A 16,223-nucleotide genomic window follows, 5' to 3' on the forward strand; every position below is an offset into this window, starting at 1 on the left:
CTTGTTAGTAGAACAATAAGTATGATAAAAATCCCTTGTTAGTAGAACAATAAGTATGTTAAAAATCACTTGTCAGTAGAACAATAAGAAGCGTTAAAAACCCTGTGTTAGTAGAACAACAAGTGTGTTAAAAACAGTGTGTTAGTAGAACAACAAGTTTGTTGAAAACCGTGTGTTAGTAGAACAATAAGTGTGTTGAAAACCGTGTGTTAGTAGAACAATAAGTGTGTTAAAAACTGTGTTAATAGAACAATAAGTGTGTTAGTAGAACAACAAGTGTGTTAAAAACTGTGTTAATAGAACAATAAGTGTGTTAGTAGAACAACAAGTGTGTTAAAACCATGTGTTAGTAGAACAATAAGTGTGTTAAAAACTGTGTTAATAGAACAATAAGTGTGTTAAAAACCCTGTGTTAGTAGAACAACAAGTGTGTTAAAAACCGTGTGTTAGTAGAACAATAAGTGTGTTAAAAACTGTCTTAATAGAACAATAAGTGTGTTAAAAACCATGTGTTAGTAGAACAATAAGAAGCGTTAAAAAGCATGTGTTAATAAAACCAAAACTAGTGTGTTAAAAACAATATGTTAATAAAACTATATCTAGTGTGTTAAAAACCATATATTAGCAGAACAATATGCGAGTTAAAAACCATGTGTACATAGAACAATAAGTCTGTTAGAAACCATGTGTACATAGAACAATAAGTCTGTTAGAAACCATGTGTACATAGAACAATAAGTCTGTTAGAAACCATGTGTACATAGAACAATAAGTCTGTTAGAAACCATGTGTACATAGAACAATAAGTCTGTTAGAAACCATGTGTACATAGAACAATAAGTCTGATAGAAACCATGTGTATATAGAACAATAAGTCTGTTAGAAACCACGTATGTAGTAAAATAAGAATAGTGTTAGAAACCACGTGTTTGTAGACCAATAAGAATAGTGTTAGAAACCACGTGTTTGTAGACCAAGAATAATAGTGTTAGAAACCACGTGTATGTAGAAAAATAAGTGTGTTAAAAACCATTTCCAGGTGTTAGAAACTCACTTAGTAAAGGATCCATAGCAAGAGGTAGCTGATTCGGTGAATTCTGAGATGGATCAGAATAGGGACTTTGGTGAAAAGGACCTGAAACAGAAGAACGATATTTGTATTGAAATTGTGATTCAACTATGAGGCGAAGCGAGCTAAACGGTTTAGGAAAATCGTGTTGCGTTTTTTTAATGCATTGTCTGACTTCGGTTATAACGTGTTTTTATCATTCCTTCAGTATTGTTGGACTTTCAGACTGAGACTGCTCTGCTAGCTTAGAGCAGTACCCGAGTGTTAGATTGGAAATCAGGAAGCGATAACATTTAACACAAATTCATTAAATTAAAAGAGATCAGCCCGTAAAACTGTCGGGATATCAGGGACATCTACAATATTTATACACGAAATAAGTTTTCGTTGTTTTTTTATTAATGATTGAGAAAGTAGGTACTGTAATAATAAATTATGATGCGCCGGTGGAACATTTATTTTTTTAATAAAGATTGATATTATGAACTACGCCTACCTTATTTAATTGATATAAAGCGCGTGATTAAATTTAAAAACGCGAGCTTTAGGAGAGAGCCAATTTCTCGTGACGTTGAGCAAAACGTTTATAAATAAATCTACATTGAAGGTCGAGGTGATCTTATTTAAGGTCGAAATTGACATATTCAAGGTCGAGATTGATATATTCAAGGTCGAGATTGACATATTCAAGGTCGAGATTGACATATTCAAGGTCGAGATTGACATATTCAAGGTCGAGATTGACATATTCAAGGTCAAGATTGACATATTCAAGGTCGAGATTGACATATTCTGGTCGAGATTGACATATTCTGGTCGAGATTGACATATTCAAGGTCGAGAATGACATATTAAAGGTCGAGATTGACATATTCAAAGTCGAGATTGACATATTCAAAGTCGAGATTGACATATTCAAAGTCGAGATTGACATATTCAAAGTCGAGATTGACATATTCAAAGTCGAGATTGACATATTCAAGGTCGAGATTAACATAGGCAAGGTCGGGGTGACCGTATTCAAGGTCGAGGTGGTCGTTTACAAAACAATGTCCCATTTGAGCATAAATGCCCTAAATATTATTGTTTAGGAACGTTCTTCAGCCTCACTCCGCCATTGATGAAGAGAAGCGTATCTTACCCGAGAATCCGACGTTCCATCGGTTGACAGCGAAATTCTGGTTGCACGAAATGGTGACGACGGAAGGCATGGGCAGTTGAGGATAGGTGTTTGCCGAAATGTGGCAGATGGGCGAATTAGAAAGGAACTTCATGATCATGCAGATCTCCTCCGTTATTGGGGAGAACATCATCGGACTCTGGCGAAGGAAAAACAAGTTAGCCCGAAAGCAAAATGTTGTACGGCGCTTAAGATTTGGGCTTCACTAATAATAGTAATCAACTAGGCTAACACTCAAGCCACCCGAGTCATCGAACGACTTTTAATGGCATTAATTGAAGTGGCCGGGCTAAACTGCGTAGGAGGGTGGTGGAAAGCCCTTCATAGCACCTAGGAGCAACAAACACAGCAGCCCACACAAAGAGACCGCAACCCGTCAAAAGTCGTGGATTTTCTTGCGTGCAGTTTTCATTGGTTAGAAGCTTTAACACCCGCTGTCGTCGGAAGGGGAAAATTCGAAATTGTCTTCCCCCCTGCCCGTAAAACGTTCAGCGTAAAGGTTCGTCCAATGAAATTTGTACCCAACATTGCGTTAGCGTGTTTAGAGGCTAGCTGCGTTCTCCTTGTGTTTGTTGCTCCTAGATGACACGCGATTCAACAGCTCACTACATTTACTAGTCATGTTATCGTTCTTTAGCTTGTTAACCTTTTCAACAGTTATTATTTTGGATAATTGACGTACTTGGGGACTTTTATAATTAAGAATACGACCAAAATTTAATGTTGAAATACATAGAAAACATTTGGCAATTTAAAATTATTCACCTAACGACATTACAAGAAAATTACATTATTTCACAAAAATTTGCGATAGATGTCGTTATATGTTGTTATAAAGTGTATAAGCGCATCTAGAAAAGGCCTTCAAGCAGCGCCTGTCGGCTCTATCATTACCACCTGTATTATGAAAAGTCCCCTGTTATTAGAGATGGCCATGAATCTATCCGATTCTTCGAAAAACGCGACTTTACTGGAGAGCGTGGTGCCATCTATTTATGACAAAGGAAGCTAAAATTTTAAATAGCCAAATGAAAACGTCATCAGAGAGCCATTGTAGACTATTATAATTAGAAAACTTATACTCTATTTAGTGGACTTTAACATAAATTATATATCCCATGTAAAAGTATTGTTTATAATTTCTGTAATTTATGTTATTGAGCAAATTACAAACGATCCAATCAACGCGAGGGGTACCTATATGTTAAGGAGGGAATAAAAACGTCGTAATTTTAAGTATAATACAAAATATTTGTAAAACGTATGCTGTGATAACTGCCATATATTTTCGCCGATAAATAAAACATTATCTGAACGATATAAACAACCTTTTAAATTTCCATAGAAATACGACGCCATTTTACAAAATGGCGGATAGAAATATAAATAATGGTGCGATAAGATCGGTAATTTGTATCCGATTAATCTGCGATTTTCTACGTTACATTATCTGCTCGAGTGAATTAGTATTATAGATTTTCATAGAAATCCGACGTCATTTTGCATCGGGTCGTCTCCTTGGTGGGATTTGAAATGGGCCAAATATCAAAATTATAGGATTTTATGGGACTTTTTGGGGATTTTGCTAAAAATATAGGATGCTATAGGATTTTTTTGGGATTTCGTTAACAATATAGGATGCTATAGGACTTTTTGGGGATTTTGCTAAAAATATAGGATGCTATAGGATTTTTTTGGGGATTTTGTTAAAAATATAGGATGCTATAGGACTTTTTGGGGATTTTGCTAAAAATATAGGATGCTATAGGACTTTTTGGGGATTTTAATAAAAATATCGGTTGTTATAGGACATTTTTGAAAATATAGGAGCTTACTGTTAGAGCGTAAATAGTATTGTGTAACTCCCTTAGCAGAAATAAACACATTCTTTTATTCTGGAAAATGATAGGAGCAAAAAGGACTTTTCATGATAAAGAGTAAGATATGAGCCAAATGGAGACCAATGATAATTAACATGAAATTCTAAGAAGTTCGTGGGAGCCCTGAACCTAGAATCCATAATTGTAACCCTACGCTAATGGATTCTTGCTTAATCTAACGAAGACATTAAATAAGAGCTTCTGAAATTGTTTAGAATTCGAAGGTTGGGTTTAAAAAAATGTATAGAGCGCAATTAGCAGTTTTAATTATCACAATATGCAAACAAAGATGAATTAGATTACAATTTAATAATAAAATTGATACTAAGGGACTCGCGATGAATGAAATTAAAGTTTAGTTTATACTAAAAATACAGAAGCTTCCAACAAAAAATACGAAAAATTATACTCAAAATAGGGTTAACAGGTTAATAATAATAATAATCAGCTAGGCCTAAGTCATCTAGCGACTTTTAATGCCTTTAAACCGGTGGACGGGTTACAATGCGTAGGAGGGTGGTGGCCACGCGAGCCAACAGCTCCCTACAGTAACTATTAACTTCAACCTCAACAAATATTTATGAAAGGGGAAACCGAAGAACTCGGGGGAAAACGCCTTAAACAAGCGGGAAGAGAACTTGCAAACTCTACGCAAGAGTAGTTCCGAGTTTTCACCCAGTGCCACAAGGTGTGATCAAACCCAGCCCCTCTTTCTGCGAGACGAAAGTGCTAACCACTCCGCCACCCCTCCTTCGAAGAATTCGCGGCGTCTGTATTGAACTGGTCTGATTACATACTGTCTTCCAAGTTTGAATATTTTAGACAATTTAAGTGCTTCCAACGGTTAACTATTCAGGTTGTAAATATCTGAAGACCAGTTAGGCGAAAGCGCTTACAACTTCGCCACCCCATCTTAACATGTTACGTTTTTTTTCAAAATAAATAAAAATTAGATTCCGTAGATCAGCGGTTCCCAATTTGTTTTTGCTATGGAACCCTAAATTATCCACCTAAAACTATCGGAAACCCAACTCATTTTTTAACTTATCTTAAACGACTCTTGACACAAACAAAGATGGCCGCGCTGCGAATTCCCGGAACCCCTGTGACCCTTCCACGGAGCCCCAGGGTTCCGCGGAACACCTTTTGGGAACCGCTACCGTAGATTAATAATAACACTTAGCTCCTAACAAAATATAAGAAAATTTATAGGGTTGACTGGTTAGTAACAGGTTTTTCTAAATAAGTAACCCAGGGATTCCGCAGTACACAGTTTGGGAACGACTGATTGGGAACAGTGAAATGACTCACAATGTGCATAGCTGAACTTCTGGGTGGGTGAGGTTCCATCAGCAGCTGCGACGGTGTCTGACCGAAATTTTTTATCTGGTTTTCAATGGCCTGAAAATCAAGAGATCATTTATTTAAAATACATTTAAACTATACACTATACTCTTATGTCTATTTTCAAATTACCTCAATTTACCCGAGTTTTAAAATTATTTTCAAATTACCTCAATTTACCCATCCTTTTATGCCTATTTTCAAATTCCCTAAATTTCCCAGACCTTTTATAGTTATTTTCAAATTCCCTCAATTTTCCAGACCTTATATAGTTATTTTTAAATTACCTCAATTTCCCAGACCTTTTATGGCTATTTTCAAATTACCTCAATTTCCCAGACCTTTTATGGCTATTTTCAAATTACCTCAATTTCCCAGACCTTTTATGGCTATTTTCAAATTCCCTCAATTTCCCAGATCTTTTAAAGCTATTTTCAAATTCCCTCAATTTCCCAGACCTTTTATGCCTATTTTCAAATTCCCTCAATTTCCCAGACCTTTTATGCCTATTTTCAAATTCCCTCAATTTCCCAGACCTTTTATGGCTATTTTCAAATTCCCTCAATTTCCCAGACCTTGTATGGCTATTTTCAAATTCCCTCAATTTCTCAGACCTTTTAGGCCTATTTTCAAATTCCCTCAATTTCCCAGACCTTTTAGGCCTATTTTCAAATTCCCTCAATTTCCCAGACCTTTTATGCCTATTTTCAAATTCCCTCAATTTCCCAGACCTTTTATGCCTATTTTCAAATTCCCTCAATTTCCCAGACCTTTTATGCCTATTTTCAAATTCCCTCAATTTCCCAGACCTTTTATGCCTATTTTCAAATTCCCTCAATTTCCCAGACCTTTTAGGCCTATTTTCAAATTCCCTCAATTTCCCAGACCTTTTAGGCCTATTTTCAAATTCCCTCAATTTCCCAGACCTTTTAGGCCTATTTTCAAATTCACTCAATTTCCCAGACCTTTTATGGCTATTTTCAAATTCCCTCAATTTCCCAGACCTTTTAGGCCTATTTTCAAATTCCCTCAATTTCCCAGACCTTTTAGGCCTATTTTCAAATTCCCTCAATTTCCCAGACCTTTTATGCCTATTTTCAAATTCCCTCAATTTCCCAGACCTTTTAGGCCTATTTTCAAATTCCCTCAATTTCCCAGACCTTTTAGGCCTATTTTCAAATTCCCTCAATTTCCCAGACCTTTTATGGCTATTTTCAAATTCCCTCAATTTCCCAGACCTTTTAGGCCTATTTTCAAATTCCCTCAATTTCCCAGACCTTTTAGGCCTATTTTCAAATTCCCTCAATTTCCCAGACCTTTTATGCCTATTTTCAAATTCCCTCAATTTCCCAGACCTTTTATAGTTATTTTAAAATTACCTCAATTTCCCAGACCTTTTATGGCTATTTTCAAATTCCCTAAATTTCCCAGACCTTTTATAGTTATTTTCAAATTCCCTCAATTTTCCAGACCTTATATAGTTATTTTTAAATTACCTCAATTTCCCAGACCTTTTATGCCTATTTTCAAATTCCCTCAATTTCCCAGACCTTTTATGCCTATTTTCAAATTCCCTCAATTTCCCAGACCTTTTATGCCTATTTTCAAATTCCCTCAATTTCCCAGACCTTTTATGCCTATTTTCAAATTCCCTCAATTTCCCAGACCTTTTAGGCCTATTTTCAAATTCCCTCAATTTCCCAGACCTTTTATGCCTATTTTCAAATTCCCTCAATTTCCCAGACCTTTTATGCCTATTTTCAAATTCCCTCAATTTCCCAGACCTTTTATGGCTATTTTCAAATTCCCTCAATTTCCCAGACCTTTTATGGCTATTTTCAAATTCCCTAAATTTCCCAGACCTTTTATAGTTATTTTCAAATTCCCTCAATTTTCCAGACCTTATATAGTTATTTTTAAATTACCTCAATTTCCCAGACCTTTTATGCCTATTTTCAAATTCCCTCAATTTCCCAGACCTTTTATGCCTATTTTCAAATTCCCTCAATTTCCCAGACCTTTTATGGCTATTTTCAAATTCCCTCAATTTCCCAGACCTTTTATGGCTATTTTCAAATTCCCTAAATTTCCCAGACCTTTTATAGTTATTTTCAAATTCCCTCAATTTTCCAGACCTTATATAGTTATTTTTAAATTACCTCAATTTCCCAGACCTTTTATGCCTATTTTCAAATTCCCTCAATTTCCCAGACCTTTTATGCCTATTTTCAAATTCCCTCAATTTCCCAGACCTTTTATGCCTATTTTCAAATTCCCTCAATTTCCCAGACCTTTTATGCCTATTTTCAAATTCCCTCAATTTCCCAGACCTTTTATGCCTATTTTCAAATTCCCTCAATTTCCCAGACCTTTTATGCCTATTTTCAAATTCCCTCAATTTCCCAGACCTTTTATGCCTATTTTCAAATTCCCTCAATTTCCCAGACCTTTCATGGCTATTTTCAAATTCCCTCAATTTCTCAGACCTTATAGGCCTATTTTCCAATTCCATCAACCCTGTAATTTCAAAGAAACCAATTCAATTGAACTTACCTCCTTCATGACGGGGTCTTTCATATTCTCCAAATCTACGCTTCCCTCGTAAGTTAAATAATAGAAAATATTTGTGGCTCGAACCGCTTCAGGACCTACAAATAAAACGATCACGCTTAAAATATGATGCGGCAGTTGTAAAAAAGGCAACTAAGGTAATGGTTAAGTCCAACATTTTGGTCGGATCAAAAATGAAAATTGACAGGTTTAATGACTTAAAAACTAACTCCATACTAGAAAAATGAATTTGAAAAAAATCAAGGTTAAATTGTATTTAAGAAGACTTGAAATTTAATTAACTCTATTAACCTTAGAGCAAGTGGCGGTTCTATCATTGCCACCTGTATTATGAAAAGGCCCCTGTTATTAGAGATGGCCATGAATCTATCGAAAAACGTGACTTCACTAGAGAGCGTGGTGCCATCTATTTATGGCAAAGGAAGCTTCAATTCAAAATAGCGAAATGATAACGTCGTCAGAGAGCCATTGTTAGAGTATTATAGTTAGACACATTATACTCTATTTAGTAGATTTTAACCTTAATTATATATCCCATGTAAAAATATTGTTAATAATTGCTGTAATTTATGTTATTGACCAATTTACAAACGATCCAATCAACCTACATTTATAAGTACCGCCTTTATTATTTCGACGCTAGCGATATCTATTGAAAAAAAAAACAGTTACTACACGTCGAGCCGACAGTTGCTTTAATTTCGTCTAAAAATTTCCCATTTCGGCTTCAGGGTTGCCAAAATATTTTCCGTTTCAAATTCCGTAGTTTTACCCCAGACCGTTTTTAAGACCAACGTTACACAGTTTTCAACTTTATATTTTACTTTTATCTAAACTTAATAAATAGAGTAATTAGTTAAAATAAGTTGATATTTTAACAAAAGACTTCATATTGCAACGTTTGAAAAATGTCCAGGACTGTAAGGATTCTTAGTAAGATTATAATTAAGTTATTTATTAGTTCACAAAACTATAGCAAAATTACCTTAATAAAATTTTCAAATTTAAATTAAATTCTCTAGACTTTTTACAATTTTTTTAAATTCCCTGACTTTTTACTAATTAGTCAAACTCACATTATTAAACTCCCTGACATTTCTATGACGTGTTTGGCCAATTGTTTAACTCCCTGACATTTCCATGACATTTTAGGCCAATTGTTTAACTCCCTGACATTTCCATGACATTTTAGGCCAATTTTTAAACTCCCTGACATTTCCATAACTTTTAGGCCAATTTTTAAACTCCTTTGCCTATCCTTGACTTTCTAGGCCAATTTTTAAACTCCTTTGCCTATCCTTGACTTTCTAGGCCAATTTTCAAACTTTTTGGCCTTACCTATTTGGGCCTATTTTCAAACTAATTGGCCTATCTTTGACTGTATAGGTCTATTTGTAAATTTCCTGACCTTTCCGTGACTCTTAAAGCCTTTTTTCGAACTCCCTGACATATCAGGCCTATTTTAAAATTTCCTGACCCGTGGCAACTCTGGGCTTTCCCAAAAAAATATTTCATTTCAATCCGAAAATAGCAAAAACACGAGAGTCAGTACGGTGGGGGGACAGGGTAGTTGTGGAAGTGTGAGAAATTGGATATCCTTTAAACGCGCCATCCGCGGCCTCCAGAGGGCGCCCCTCTTTACAACAACCGCGGGGCCTCCCAAATTACAAAAACAACACCGGCCGACACGACCGCCGATGGCGCCACCATCCGAGACGCGAAAGAGGTTTTTACGACGCGGACCTTTAACGCACCCCGCTCGCGCCATGATTTGCGCGGCTTCCCATCCCTCCAGAGAGATAATTCGGTGGAGCGCGGCACCCAGAGGACATCGGCGCTTCCATCATATCTGGGGATGTCCTGGGAACGGAGCGGTTCTGGCGAACAGCTGAAGCGAGCGCCAGACTGATGAGCCCAGGAGCGAAGCTATCGGGAATTCGCTGGCGTTGGCGCGTATCGAAGTAAATGAGCGGGAAAACTAGAGAGAGGACTTGCTTTCGCGACCAAAAATGCTAACGTCACCATTTTGAAGGAAAAAACCATGGCTGGCAACACTGCTATCACGGTTGTATTATTCGAAAACCGTATATTTCCTTTAATAATCAGCTAGGCTAATACCTTAGGCCTAAGTCATCAAGCGACTTTTAAAGCCATTAATTCAGCTGGCCAGGTTACCATGCGTGGGAGGGTGGTGGCAAGCCCTGCATGCCACGCGAGCCAACCGCCACCTACGAAAACTATTACCTTTAACCTCAACAAGTTTACCCAGTTACATCAAAAAACAAATAATGGTTCTAATTTGATATTTTCTAAATGGGCAGTCAGAAGGTCCGTTTCTAGTAATAGCTGTTTATACAGGGTGTATCTTAAATGGTGGTAGGACCGAGCGTCTACGGGTTCTAGAGATTATTTTAAGACGAAAATGTTCTATGGCATTTTTCCGATTTAGGCCACCATTTCGAAGTTACGAAACAATTGATGTATGGACGACCCCTTCATTTAAACGTCTTTTTTTAATAGCTTACCGTAAATTAGCTGTTTCATTCTAAGATATCGGCACGCGGCCGAAATAAAAAAAACTTACTACAAAATCATTTTGTTGGGACGCGAACGCGCTATTTTTTTCGTTACCATGGCGATTATCTGATTTGATTTTTTAATAGTTTTAGTAAAGTTTATTTTCACTTACAAGTTAGTTCCTAAAAGAAATAAATAATTGCCATGGTAACAAAAAAATAGCGCGTTCGCGTCCCAACAAAATGATTTTGTAGTGAGCGCGTGAATATTTTATTCATTCATAAAAAGTTGCCTTTGCCGAGAAAGATTTTTTTCGACCGCGTGCCGATGTTTATGAATGAAACCGCTAATTTACGTTAAGGTATTAACATGCAAAGTTAAATGAAGGGGTCGTCCATACATCAATTGTTTCGTAACTTCGAAATGGTGGCCTAAATCGGAAAAATGCCATAGGACATTTTCGTCTTAAAATAATCTGTAGATCCCGTAGACGCTTGGTCCTACCACCATTTAGGATATACCCTTCTCGGAAACATTACTTCTTGGCAATTTCCTTGAAGATGTTTTATTGAAAGGTCTATACAGGGTGTCCACTAAAAAACGATCCAGGGCGAATATCTCGGAGTCCGTTTTCTCTAGCAATTTAAAATTTTTATGTTACGTAGCACGTGCAGGGGGCCAAAGAAGAATGATAACCTCGATGACCTTGAACCATGTCTTCAAGGTCATCCAAAAACTATCTCGAGAACCGTAAGTGTTAGAAAGTTGGTTTCAATTAGAAAAGTGTTCCCCGTCACGTTTTATGCCTACTTAGCGTGAACATGATCGGATTCGACCAATAGTAAGTCGAGAAAATTGTTACCAAAATCACAAAGGTCGTAAAAGGGAAAATTGCAAGACAGCGCTAATAACTCCAAAACCAGTCGTATACATTATCAAAATTTGCTAGACAATCGAATCATGGTAGGATATTTTAATATTTGGAAAAATGTACGACCTTGAACCATGTCTTCAAGGTCATACTAAAATTATCTCGAGAACCATTAGGTTTAGATCAAAAATTCCAATTAGAAATTATAATTTAAAGTTATTAATACATAAAATGTGACGAAGAACAACTTTCTAATTGGAATTTTTGCTCTAAACGTAATGGTTCTCGAGATAATTTTAGTATGACCTTGAAGACATGGTTCAAGGTCGTACAATTTTCCAAATATTAAAATATCCTACCATGATGCGATTGTCTAGCAAATTTCGATAATGTAGACGACTTGTTTTGGAGTTATTAGCGCTGTCTTGCAATTTTCCCTTTTACGACCCTTGTGATTTTGGTAACAATTTTCTCGACTTACTATTGGTCGAATACGATCATGTTCACGCTAAGTAGGCATAAAACGTGACGGGGAACACTTTTCTAATTGAAACCAACTTTCTAACACTTACGGTTCTCGAGATAGTTTTTGGATGACCTTGAAGACATGGTTCAAGGTCATCGAGGTTATCATTCTTCTTTGGCCCCCTGCACGTGCTACGTAACATAAAAATTTTAAATTGCTAGAGAAAACGTTTCTGAGATATTCGCCCTGGATCGTTTTTTAGTGGACACCCTGTATATCTATTGGTCATTTATACAGGGTGTTTCAAAAGTTTATGCAAAAATGTTAAGGAGTTGTAGGGGGTGAGTTGAGAAGTATGCCTGTTTTTGTCCCATTTTCCTACGATGTGGTTAAAGAGCCAATGTCATTTATTTGAAAACCGAAATATAATTAAATTAAAGTATGTATTGGTAGTAAAAACATTTAGATCACGACCAATTTTCTAATAACCTTTAAATGACGTCTAGCCACGCCGCGAAGAAAAAGCAGATTTCCTTTTAAAGATAATGATATTCAGGGCCTTCGAGTGGGCTCTCCAGAGTTTGAAATTCGATTCGGAAAACGTCGGATCGCGTTAGCGCCACGCCGGGGTAAGGGAGCTTGCAATAATTCCCCCGACGGAGATCCCTCTGGCCGATTAGAAACGGTCTTCGATCCGCAAATGTAGATGGCGCTGCGAGTTAAGGCGGTGCCTTCTGGCGCCCCGAATCCTATTCCCCGTCTTCAACCGTAAAGATTTCTTCGAGCGATAACAATGAAACGGAGGCTATTAGAGTGAGTTTAAGCCAGAGCCCGAAAACGTGTAAGTGGGAACTCGTAGCGTTTCCAGATCGAAAATCTGAGATTATCGTATCTAGGCCAAAAAATTATCGTTTTTTTCTGGAAAATTATCGTTTTTTCAGGGAAATAAACCAAATGCATATTATCATTATTAACTGAACTTAACACGTTTAAAAATGTATTAAAAAATGTTTGACAGCTAGGAGTAATAAACTCACACTCAGGACTACGCAGCACGTTCGACAGAAAATGTATATCATTCATTTTTAAGTAAAGGTTATATAAATTAATATAAACGTATTTCTACAAATGACTATGTTGAGACTTAAATTATCAATTATTTAAAGATACACACAATTGCTAAGTTGCTCATCGTCATGCAACAATTTTCGTATAGCTAGAAGTTAATTCTAATAAATAAAGGAAATAGGGAAACATTAGAAATCTCAGGAAAAACAAAGAGACAGAAAAAAATGACAATAATAAGAAATATCACGAAGTCCAAAAATGTAGAAATACAATGGCAAGATATTTGGAAGTATCCGAAAATCCAAAAATGTTGCAATACAATGGTCATAATAAGATATATTTGTAAATATCAGGAAACCCAAAAATGCAGAAATCCAATGGCCATAATAAAAAATATTTGGAAATATCACGAAGTCCAAAAATGTAGAAATACAATGGCAAGAATAAGATATATTTCGAAGTATCCGAAAATCCAAAAATGTAGAAATACCATGACCATAATAAGAAATATTTGGAAATCCAAAAATGTTGCAATACAATGGTCATAATAAGATATATTTGGAAATATCAGGAAACCCAAAAATGCAGAAATCCAATGGCCATAATAAAAAATATTTGGAAATATCACGAAGTCCAAAAATGTAGAAATACAAATTCAATATCATGGAATCCAAAATGCAGAAATAGAATGGCTATAATAAGATATATCAGGAAATACAAAATTTCGGATTTCAATACAATGGCAATAATAAGAAATATTTAAAAATATCATGAAATGCAGAAATGCAATGGCAATACTAAGATATATTTGGAAGTATCAGGAAATCCAAAAATTTTGAAATACAATGGCCACAATAAGAAATATTTGGAAATATCAGGAAATTTAAAAATGTAGAAAAACAATGGCAAGAATAAAATTAATTTGGAAATATCAGGAAACCCAAAAATGCAATTTCAATACAATGGCAATAATAAGATATATTTGGAAATATCAGGAAATCAGTAATCTTGCGTACGTTTTTTAAGCGTCTAGCCACTTCGTTAAAAAGCATCTCAATACCACAGGGAACAGAAAATACGTTTATTAGAAAATCCAAAAAGTCCCTAGTGTACTCCGGTGGCAATCTCGAACACCAGCGATGAAATATGAAAGGGCAAATTCCCTGGGGAACGGGGCAGCGGTAGGAAGTGAGTGCGACACTGGAAGAGAGAGGGCGCCACCGAAGATTCGACCCCACACGCGGCCGCCACAATCGGCAGAGCCATCTTCACGCCTATTTGCGCAACTCGCCGTGGCACCCCATTAAAGAACCATCAACATTTTGCCCGAGAAACAAGGTAGCCTACACCGAAATAGCCCTTCAAATCTCTTGTTTTTAAACTACATCCAGCGCGGAATAATAACATTTGCAGGGTGACCACAGAAAAGCTCAAATATATACGTAGGAAAACTTGACAATGCATAGTCTATTTATAGGATTTTATAGGATATTTTTAAATAAAGGAAAATGCAGGATTTAAAGGGATTTTGAGGAAAATGTAGGATTTAAAGGGATTTTTACGAAAATGTAGGATTTTAAGGGATTTTAATGAATATGCAGGATTTTAAGGGATTTTTAGGAAAATTCAGGATTTCATCTAGGACATTTATTTTAAATGAAGGAAAATGCAGGATTTTATAGGACGTTTATTTTAAATAAAGGAAAATGCAGCATTTTATAGGACATTTACTTTAAATAAAGGAAAATGCTGGATTTAAAGGGATATTTTTGGGAAAATGTAGGATTTTAACGGATATTTTTTGGAAATTTAAGGAAAGTTAGGATTTTAACGGATATGTTTTGGAAATTTAAGGAAAGTTAGGGTTTTATAGACTATTTTTTGAAAATAAGGGAAAATTCGAGATTTGATGGGATATTTTAAAGCTAATAAAGGAAAATGCAGGATTATAAGGGATAATATTAGGAAAATGTAGTATTTTATAGAAAATTTTAGGGAGAATGAAAATAATTGTGGGATAATTTCTTCGGAAATGACAGATAAACATAGGTTTCAAATACTTATAAAATGAAGCTAATAGTTTTTAAGTTAATTTTGTTTTATAATAAGTTCAAGCGAGCAACAATTTTAATTAGTCGAAAAATTAGGAATATATGATAAATTATGAAGTATATTAGGTGTGTCCCCTTCATTGCATATAGTTCGTGAAGCATTTTTTACGGACCTTGTCTTCATTGTAGGATACAAGAACCTTATGCGAGGGGTCGGACACTTGCCATTATTTTGTACGGGATTTCGTAGAGATTTTGGCGATTTTATCATTATTTTTGAAGTGATTTCGGCATTTCAATGTTAATTTACCATAGAGAGATTTAAAAGATTTTGAGATTTTAGACAAAGTGTACGGGATTTTGATAAATGTCCGACCTCTCGACCTTATGGGGACATGAAAACCAACCTAGGAATATTTTCATTTATGGAGTCCATCACCCACCCAACACTTTGCCAACATATAGAATAAATACTCAAATACTAAATAGGCGAAACTATAAAGTAAATTTGGTCTTAACCAACTTGTTAAAATGGGAAAACAAAATCACGTGACTACCATATCACAGCCAGCCTCGATTAGGTAACTCGTGTTCATAGTTGGCCGTTCGACGGTAAAGAAAGATACTGCAGCTAATTAACTTACACCCTTCTATTACAAAATAATTTAAATAATAATAATAATTATATAATTTAGTTGAATCGATCCAAATTTAAACCTTTATTAGCAAAATAAAATGAATAATATTTCGTATTTCTTAGGATAGATGGCGCTGCAGTTCTCCACAAAATCACGTGACTACCATCTTTTTAGACCCCCTGGACTTTATAATTTCGCCTATTGGACCAAAATTGTTATTATCTCAAAGGCCGCTGCTGTTTCACTACCACCCAGTGTACCTGAAGCAGACGCCCAATTCGAACAAAAAAAAACCGCATAACTCGTTTCTATGACGTTTTTGTGACGTCGACCCCAACAGTAAAACAAGTTCGTCGGTGGGGAAAACAATTTGCTTATTCAACTATTATCAGCGACTCAAATGGCGAAATGTTTGTCATTGTTAGAACCAAGACTTCGACGGTAAGAAAGGTGGTTCAAACGTCCGAAAAACCATTTGCTAAACACAAAAGTAATCAGATAAAATTTCTTATGCTAAAATCCAGTTGAAGTAAACGCACTTAACTTAAATAACCTAACCTAAGCAGAA

At 35.8% G+C, this 16,223-nt stretch overlaps 1 protein-coding gene across 6 annotated transcripts in view; it reads right to left on the reverse strand.

Moving 5' to 3' along the window:
• rg (A kinase anchor protein rugose) overlaps nucleotides 1-16,223 on the reverse strand; it is a 195,719-nt gene that overhangs the window by 11,051 nt on the left and 168,445 nt on the right. For all 6 annotated transcript variants that reach the window (XM_090165482.1, XM_090165484.1, XM_090165483.1 and 3 more), the window contains exons 38-41: nucleotides 8,027-8,121; nucleotides 5,441-5,530; nucleotides 2,211-2,388; nucleotides 1,055-1,135 (exon numbers count right to left, since the gene is read on the reverse strand). In XM_090165482.1, the coding sequence (XP_090021608.1) occupies nucleotides 1,055-1,135; nucleotides 2,211-2,388; nucleotides 5,441-5,530; nucleotides 8,027-8,121 (444 nt within the window). The remainder of the gene's footprint in view (nucleotides 1-1,054; nucleotides 1,136-2,210; nucleotides 2,389-5,440; nucleotides 5,531-8,026; nucleotides 8,122-16,223) is intronic.

Source organism: Leiobunum rupestre, chromosome 2 (assembly GCF_980474605.1).
Source record: "Leiobunum rupestre chromosome 2, qqLeiRupe1.1.hap1, whole genome shotgun sequence".
Classification (NCBI taxonomy): domain Eukaryota; kingdom Metazoa; phylum Arthropoda; class Arachnida; order Opiliones; family Sclerosomatidae; genus Leiobunum; species Leiobunum rupestre.